The sequence below is a fragment of the Condylura cristata genome, unplaced genomic scaffold (genome assembly GCF_000260355.1).
Source record: "Condylura cristata isolate star-nosed mole 26May11 unplaced genomic scaffold, ConCri1.0 scaffold00028, whole genome shotgun sequence".
Classification (NCBI taxonomy): domain Eukaryota; kingdom Metazoa; phylum Chordata; class Mammalia; order Eulipotyphla; family Talpidae; genus Condylura; species Condylura cristata.
This window is the reverse complement of record NW_004567129.1, coordinates 9,304,914-9,313,594: the sequence shown is the minus strand read 5'-3', so window position 1 is coordinate 9,313,594 and position 8,681 is coordinate 9,304,914. Positions and strand designations below refer to the sequence as shown.

General features: G+C 42.4%; 1 protein-coding gene across 1 annotated transcript in view; it reads left to right on the top strand.

Annotated features, from left to right (window-relative positions):
* Positions 1–8,215, top strand: part of NUDT7 (nudix (nucleoside diphosphate linked moiety X)-type motif 7) — a 33,923-nt gene extending 25,708 nt beyond the window's left edge. Inside the window, exons 3-5 of the mRNA XM_004690164.2 lie at positions 1,434–1,587; positions 4,951–5,109; positions 7,366–8,215. Coding sequence (XP_004690221.1) covers positions 1,434–1,587; positions 4,951–5,109; positions 7,366–7,734 — 682 coding nt within the window. The 3' untranslated portion in view covers positions 7,735–8,215. The remainder of the gene's footprint in view (positions 1–1,433; positions 1,588–4,950; positions 5,110–7,365) is intronic.
* The last annotated feature ends 466 nt before the right edge of the window (positions 8,216–8,681 follow it).

Sequence of the window (8,681 nt, the reverse complement as noted above, 5' to 3'; positions counted from 1 at the left end):
ACACACCCTGAGGTCCCCTCCAGTGCTGGCCTTCTGTAATCCTTTTCATTCTGTTCCATCTTTTTTGAAACTCACTGGTGTAACCCACGCCAGTTTTTAGTGTGCATCTGCCATGTGGAAAGAGGCAAAACTCTGCAAACACCTGTTGCTAAAAACCAGTCACCTAATATTGGGACATTTATGACAATAGCTATCATTCATCGGCCCCTGGCCATGGTATATGAACTTGCCACTGAATGCTCACAAATATCCTCAAGCAATCACAGGTGAGGAGAGGGGGCACAGACAGGACCCTCCTAAAACTTGAAGCCAGTTCTGGTTGACTTCAACATCGGATTTTGCCCAACATGCAAACTTTATTTTTAGAGCTACTATAACAAAGTAACACAAAACGGGTACTTAAAGCAACAGAAATGTAGTCTTTCACAGGTTTGCAGCAGGTCAGAAATCCAGGCCCACAAGGCTGGTGGAGGAGCTTTCCTTGCCTGTGGCAACTCCTGGTGCTGTAGGCTTGTGGCTAGATCACTCCAGTCTCTGTCTTCACATGGCTGCTTTTATATATTTATCTCTCTGTGTCCTCTTCCTTTCTGATAAGGATAGCAGTCACTGCATTTAGGGTTCTCCTTGAAGCCAGCATCAAGGTTTTTAATTGAGTACATTTGCAAAGATACTACTCCAAATAGTCACATTCTGAATTTATGGGCCAACATATATTTTGGAAGGACACTAATCTACTGTACAAACCAGCAACATAATACACCTGTGCAAAGGATCAAAACAAATTCAGTCATGGATTCATGGTAGCATTTGTGGTTATAAATGCAAATACTTGCATATTATCAGATAATCATCCTCAAAGTGATAGAGATGCTAAATCTCAGGGTGGGAGGCCTCACCCCAAACTTAGGGAGTCACAATTTGGGGTGGGCACAGCAATCTGTGTTATAACAAACTCTCCCTGTGAATTCACTGCAGGTAACACTTGAGAAGCACTGGTATGAGGCAGCTGAAGACAGAAGAGTTTGATCACATGCCGAAAGGGCCAGATGAAGAGCAAATCCTTAGCCTACTAGTGGCCTAACCTTACAATGACTTGTTCCAGTCAAGGTTAAAGTTCAATGAAGCTGTCATAATCAATTAATTTATGGATTTCAACACTTAACTATTACATAGTTATGGAGTCTTTCACCATGACTTTAATTTGGGTTTCAGAGTCAACTCATATACCCAGCTTAAGAACTTTTGGCCTCTTTTTTTTTCTTGCCAACAATCACGCATTTGGGGTAATAAATCCTGTCTTTGCTGAGTATGCTGAGACTCAGCAGTGGTAAACTCCAAGATAAACAACAAAGCAGAAACACAGACAGGACTAGATATTTTTTTGTAAGTCTGGTAACTAAAATGTTTACCTGTTTTTTTTTTCCCCCTTTTAGAAATGACTTGATAGCTCATGCGAAAGCCCGCTTACAAAAGCAGGACCTTGGGGTCAAGTATTCTCACTTGCTGCCTAACAAATACGCCATCCTTATACCACTGCTGGCTAAAGACGGGATACTGCATCTGTTGTTCACCCTGCGGTCAGAGAAGGTAGGTGACTGAAGTCCTGCCGTTGAAACCTCAAGACTTTTGAAAACCCCACAGCATTTTGTTACTGTCACACATTTTGAGCCCACAGGTTCTGAAATGGATTTTAAACATTGTGATGGGCAAAGAGGATACAAGAAGCCACAGGATAAGGTGGCATTTTGGGGAGAAGTTTTGAAAAGGGAAATGAATGACTTAGCCAGCCAGTCATTTAAGGCACTTATAGGTTTCTCATCTTGGGGTTATTGGCATTTGGGCTGGAGAACTCTTGGCTGTGGGGCGGCCCTGTGCATCATGAGATGTGGAGAATCGTCTGTGGCCTTCTCTACCCTCTTGACGCCACGAGCACAGGCAAGCACATGCACAGATGCCTCCAGAACCCGCGGCTGCCCTCAGCTTTCCAGTTTTCAGGAGCCCACTGCATAGTCATTCCTCTGCCCACTCCTGCGTTTCTCTTCCATTCTCCTCCCGTTCCACCCTCTCTTGCCTTCCTTCTCCTCCTCTTCCTATCTCCACTTCCCATCTCCTCATATCTTCTCCTTAGCTCTCTTTTCTCTCCTCCTCTTACTGCACCCCCTTTTTTCTTCTTTCTAAGCTGCATCTCTTCTCTCTCCCCTCATCTCTTTCTGTTCCCAACTCTCTAGGGTTTGAAATAGAAAAGAGGAATTTCAAGAGCAAAACGTAGATTGAAGTCTTAGGAAATTAAGCTGCAACCATATCTGACTTCGGATTAGAAAGCCACAGGTTTTATTTAATACAAGTTTTATGCTATTTACAAAAATAAAGAAAGGACAAGTATCCTTTTCAGTGCTAACAGTTGTAAATAATTCTTTTTATACTCGTGTCCATTTCCTTCAGAAAGCATAAAATTTTCTTAAGAGTGGATATTTTCACTGATCAAAAATGGTCTTTAGTGCCTATGAACTGGAATAGGTGTATAAGGCAACTTGAATTTGATATGCTCTGGAGTCCTTTTTTTCCCCACCGACCACCATGCCCTATGTCCTCACTGAAACCTTTTCCCCCTCCTCCCTCCGAACCTCAGAAACCTCACTTCATTTATTAACAACCACTAGTTTCATACTTTACCACGTTGCCTGCTATGTGAATGACACTCTCTGCCTTTGGCATTCTGGCTTGCTTTACTACACACACTCCCACCCATTCCTTCCACTTTGTGGCAACATCTCCATGAAATGAAGAATAATTCATGGTGTGAAAAGGCCACATCCTCTTGATCCAGTCTTCCATCCACGGGCTATATGGAACCTTTTGGAAAAGACCTTTTGAAGTACATTGAAAATAGCCATTAAATGAGCTATGACCACCCTCTGTAGGCACCTTTAGCCAGTCACGTCTAGATGCTGAATGCAACAGATAGGCTGCTTCGCAGAGGCGATGTGACACCTGGCCTATTTCCTACACATTTGGATGGGAACATTCAATACTGTAGGGACATGTCCATCCACTTTATGCCCATCTGTTCTCAGAACTACAAATCAGTATAGGATGTGCCAGGTTTCCATATTACAGCAATTCCTATCAAGTGGCTGGTCAGAGGAGAGGAACTTTATACATTTTCTTTTAAGATTATTTATTTGTGCAGAGAACTGAGGTGTAGGGCAGAGGTGGGGGTGGTGGTAAGCGGATTCACCAGAGACAGAGTGGGGAGCAGAACAAGTGGATCTACTGAAATATACTGCTAAGGGCAGCAGTAGGCAAGACAGAAGAGGTCTGCAGAGCCATGTGTGGGTCAGCTCCCTGGCTGGGGATCGAACTCAGGCTGCAGCAGTGAAAGCATGACAGAGCTGAGACTTAACCCCCTGTGCCACCAAGGAGGCACTTTATAGTACTTTATTTTGGAATAAGTTTCAGGGACTTTAAACCATATAACACTACAAAATTCCTAATTATACTCAGTTTATCCTTACACAGCTGTATTGGCCCCACTGCCAAAGTGCAGTGTGAGCTCTTGATGGAGCTTCTATACAGCAAGGACTGCCTCTTAACAGCTTCTCATTGTTAACCAATTAGCAGACCAGCCGTGGTCAGGGACTTAGGCTATCGGCTTGTGGGGCCGATTCTACCACCAAGGTTATAGGTACTGATATTACCCCCACAGTGCATGACTGAGAAGAGGAGACCCAGTTCTTCCACCAAGCCTGGATCTCTTGCAAGTTTTATAGAGAGAGGATGGGTGCGAGTGAATGTGAGAGAAACTCACATGTGAGATTATATCTGCAAAGAAGTCTGGTCTTACAGAGGAGAGATTTGGTGGATTTATACTTCCCCAACCCTGCCCAAGATAGGAGAGAAATCATTTTAAGGACAGAAAAGAAAGGAATAAATATTTAGGATGCTTCCTATGGAGACACAACCAGTTCTCCTGAAGTCAGGAAGGCATGAGGTCAAGGTCACAGGTAGAAGGTAGCCATGCAAGAAGAGATTCCTATTCTTTTACATGCTTATACAAAGAGATAGGAGGCACCAACACAGTCAGTGTTCATAGCTCCGGTGACCATATTTCTTATTTTAGTGAACTCTTAATAGTTGTGTGATATGTTGATGAGGCATACAAGCTGCAGAATGAAATGAAAGTTTACTGACACAGATATAACATGGAAGAATCTTGAAAGTATACTCAGTGAAAGAATTCAGCCACAAGAGGTCACATAGAATGTGATTCCATTTAGATGAAATATTCAGGATCAATTAATACATAAAGATAGAAAGTGGGTACAAGGAAGAGAGGAATTGGGGATCAGCTGCTTACCAGGAACAGAGTTTCCTTTTGTGGTGATGAGTATACCCTGGAACTAGATCTGATGGTGGTTGTACATTCATAGTATACTAAATTTCACTGAATTGTTCACTTTAGAATACATCTGACAAGCTGTGAACCTGTACTTCTAAATCATATACAGAGTTGTAAGCCAATGTTACCTCAATTTAAAAAAAAAAAAAAAAAGGTTGGTTTTATGTTTTGTGACTTTTGCCTTGATAAAAGAAAACTTTCTGAAATGTCGTAGTTGATAGAACTCTGTGCCCAGGTTATGGCAAGCCCTCCCTAAATGCTCTCTGATGGTAGCAGTGCCCTTTTCATTTTACTTCAAGTCTCTCACCATCAAGACCTAGCTGCATGTATATGGTGGCTTTGGGGGGCCAGTAAAGAAAAATTAGAAATGATAGAAGTCCTTGGCATTTACCTTTTTAAAGGTTTAAAAACTCTTTGGGGGGGGGGGTGTGAGGTCTTGTTTCTCACTCCTTATCCACTAGCACAAAATGGGTGATTTAGGTACTGGTTGAGTGAGTGAAGGGATCCAAAATTGGAGTCATCCACTGCAGCTCTGTTCTTTCCATGTCCAGCTAAGAAGGTCACCCGGAGAAGTTTGCTTCCCTGGAGGCAAGCACGAACCTACAGACGTGGATGATGTCGCCACGGCTCTCCGGGAAGCCCAGGAAGAGGTGGGGCTGTGTCCCCAGCAAGTGGAGGTCGCCTGCCACCTGGTGCCATATGTGATTGATGTAAGGGTTGGAACGGAATTGGTGTCTTAGACTTCTGGGCCCTTGCAGTGGATCTGGCATCTTTAGGGTTCCACATTTGGCCAAACAAGGGTCTTGAGAGTACTGGGCACAGCGCGAAGACGCTGGGTTCTAGAGGGTCTTTGTCCCTTACAAACTAAGTGGCCTTGGGGAAGCCCCTTTTCCTGTCTGGGACCCTCTTTCTCCATCTGGAAATTAAAGCATCAGACTCCTCCGTGGTTTTCAGCCTGGGCACTATGGAAGGCTATCGATGTTTCAGAATCATTTTAACAGTCCACCTTTGTTTTTCTCCTGTATGCATCTACCTTAAGAATTAGTGGACCCCCCCCCAAAAAAAAAAAAACAATACTTGAGCATGCTACCTGTAAGTTTCGTTCCCGATGGGCCCCTTTACCTAAACATACCCATAGTTTATATACATTATGGAATCAAGCTTCTCCATATCCCACTAATTGAACATATCCTGAGGTCTGCTAGACAAGATTTTTAAAACTATTACTATTTGTAACTGCGTTTCTGTGTGAATTAGCATTTTCTTGATAGTGTGTACACACAGGCATGAACGCATGCACACACTCACACTACAAAAAACAAAATGAATTCTAAGACTGGTACAATTTTATGACCTTTGCATTTACTACAACTACCTCTCTGTTATTTTAATTGACTTTAGAAGTAGTAGCTGTTGTAAATTTGAACTTGGACATCAGCATTATTTTTATGGATTTAAATTTTTAAATATAAAATCTACATTTAGAGTAGTTATAGGTGTACAGAAAAGTGGCAGAGACAGTGGAGAGCATTCTCAAATCACCTTACTGCCATTTCCCCCAGTGTTAAAGAAGCTTGCCTCATTGCCTGTTCATCTGTCACACCGAAGAAGCCAATGTCACTGCATTTGTATGAACTAACCGCCTTTTGCCTTTCACTCACATTTTTACTAACGTGCTTCTTTCTGCAACTGGAGCACATCTAGGACACTATGCTTTATCTCATTTTCAGGACTCCCTAGCCTTCTGAGCTAAGACAGTTTCTCAGATCTTCCTTCTCACAACCTTGACCATTCTGAGGTGCACTGGACAGGTATCTTGCAGAGTGCACCTCAATTTGGATTTATCTGATGTTTTTTCATGATTAAGCTAGGGGCTGTGGGCTAGCTGGTGGAAGCATGCTTTATGACCCTAGATTTCCCACCCAGGACAAATCTGCCCCATCAGCCATCCCCATCCCCAGTCCAAATGTCGGCTTTCATCAATACTTCCAGTCATAGTCTGAGGTGCTGCTGTTCGCAGGCATTCTTCAGCTGCCCCTCAGGATTTTCTAAGAGTCTATTTGCCCTCCTGCAGTGCCCAGCCTTTGTACCCCCCTGCTAGTCCCACCCACTTTGTCTTGAGGTGCCCTCTTGAATGCGAGACCTCACTTTCTCATTCAAGGTCTTTAGCTTTTATTAGCTCTTACATTAAACCCCGGACTTCCCTCTCAGGATTCATTATAGTCTGTCACTTAACAGCACCCTTGCCTATGTGCAAGCAGCTAAGTAGACAAAGCCCACCACCACAATGATGGGAACCATAGATGCTATATGAAGTAGTCATGTCATTACATATATAGTGTTCCCATAAATGGGAATAGGCCACCATTAATATTGTGTCGCCTTACTTTTCTTTCATTAAAGTGCTACATCCTTGTCTGTGTTGACAGGACAAGGTATCTATTATGTTTTTGTAAGCACCACATAATACATCAATATATATGTGTATGTGTGTGTGTATATATATATATAAATACACAAACGTATGTGTGTGTGTACCTTAATTACCTTAATGTTCAACTAAGGGTTGGTGACTTTAGCGTGGTGGGCCATTATCTGTCTTACATATCTGTCATTATCAGTCTTAACCTTTCTCAACAGTAGGAACTTAGGGTACAAATACCCACAAATTGCTAGGTAAAAGGAATCCTAGATTTTTTTTTTTTATCTAATATCACCACGCTATAAGACTTCACCAGTTACGCTATAAGACTTCACCAGTTTGTGTCCACAGATCACATTTTCAGAGTCATCTCACACATGGTCTTGCTCAGGAAAGGGAAGGAAATTCCCCAAGTTAGGGGGAACGTAAAATTGACTTCTGCAGCAAGTTACCTTATTTAACTGATTGTTCTGGCCTGTTTTCTAGGCTTACACAGAAGTAGCATTCGGAACAGTAATTTGTGTATCTTGCTTCCTGCTTGTAGAAAGATACAATGATAATCCCAGTTGTCGGATTCTTAGACCACAACTTCCAGGCCCAGCCTAATCCTGATGAAGTGAAGACAGTGTTTCTGGTACCCCTGGAATATTTTCTGCATCCACATGTCTACCACCAGTATCAGCTGACACGGGCTGGTCTTCAATTTCTATTTCATTCCTTCGAGTACACAAACCCTGAAGATGGTGTGACTTATCATATCAAGGGAATAACAGCAAAGTTAGCAGTGCTAGTGGCCTCAATAATTCTGGGGGGAAAACCTGCATTTGAGGTTGACTTTAATCTCAATGATCCAGTATTATCCACTGAAGAGTCTTTCCTGAAGGTTCATAAACATTTTACAAGCAACTTATAATAATAATAACAGTCAAATAATAATCTAACAGGGTTTTGTGTATGGCCATCTATCAAATAACATTCATGCTGACTGCTGGAATTTGACAAGCACAAATATTTTTCAGCAATATCAAGGTAACAACTTTGTTTTTTCTGGTTGTCCTCTATTACCTGAAAGAGCAAGTCTTTCAGAAGTGGAATGTTGTGTTTATAACATCACACAATTTTGCCCACAAAATGTTAATAATATTTTTCATATAAAAAGATATCTGGTTCACAGTTGGCCAGTAATTGACTAGATGACAATGTGATATATTTGTCTTATATGATAATTGATACTGGAGGTAATATCTCTTTCTGCCTATTGTTACATGGGATGGAAACTCCCCACCTGTCATCAAAATCTATTCTCCCAGCCCTCCACAGTGGCGCAGCAGGTTAAAGTGCAGCACTGCAAGCAAGCAGTGTCCGCTGCTCCCCTCAGCAGTGCACTTTGCTGATCTGCCTGTTCTGCTTCCCTTTCTGTCTCTGGTGAATCCTCTCACTGTCCCTGCACCTCTGGCCTGAACCCTAGTTCTGTATGCATAAATAAATAAATCTTTAAAAAAAATCTACTCTCCCTTTCTTCCATAGGGGTAGAGTTGAAGTTGAATCTCCAAGGTAGAATAGCACCCCCCCCACCCCCCAGGACTCCCTGCAGCTAAACAGGGCTCTGGAATATAGTTTGGCCAATGGGGTATGAATGACCTTGTAATGACCTTGACATTGCAGGTCATTTCCAGCTGACTAAGCCAGCTTCCCTGGATTCTCTTTCCTCTTTCCAAGTACTGCAATGTGGGTTTATCTACAGCCCAGCCTTGACCATACAGAGGAGAAACAACTTCTAGGAAAATAGAACTAAAAGATGGTAAGAGCTTGGATCTCCAAATGATGCTGAAGCAAAGCACCCTGCCACTCCTGGCTATT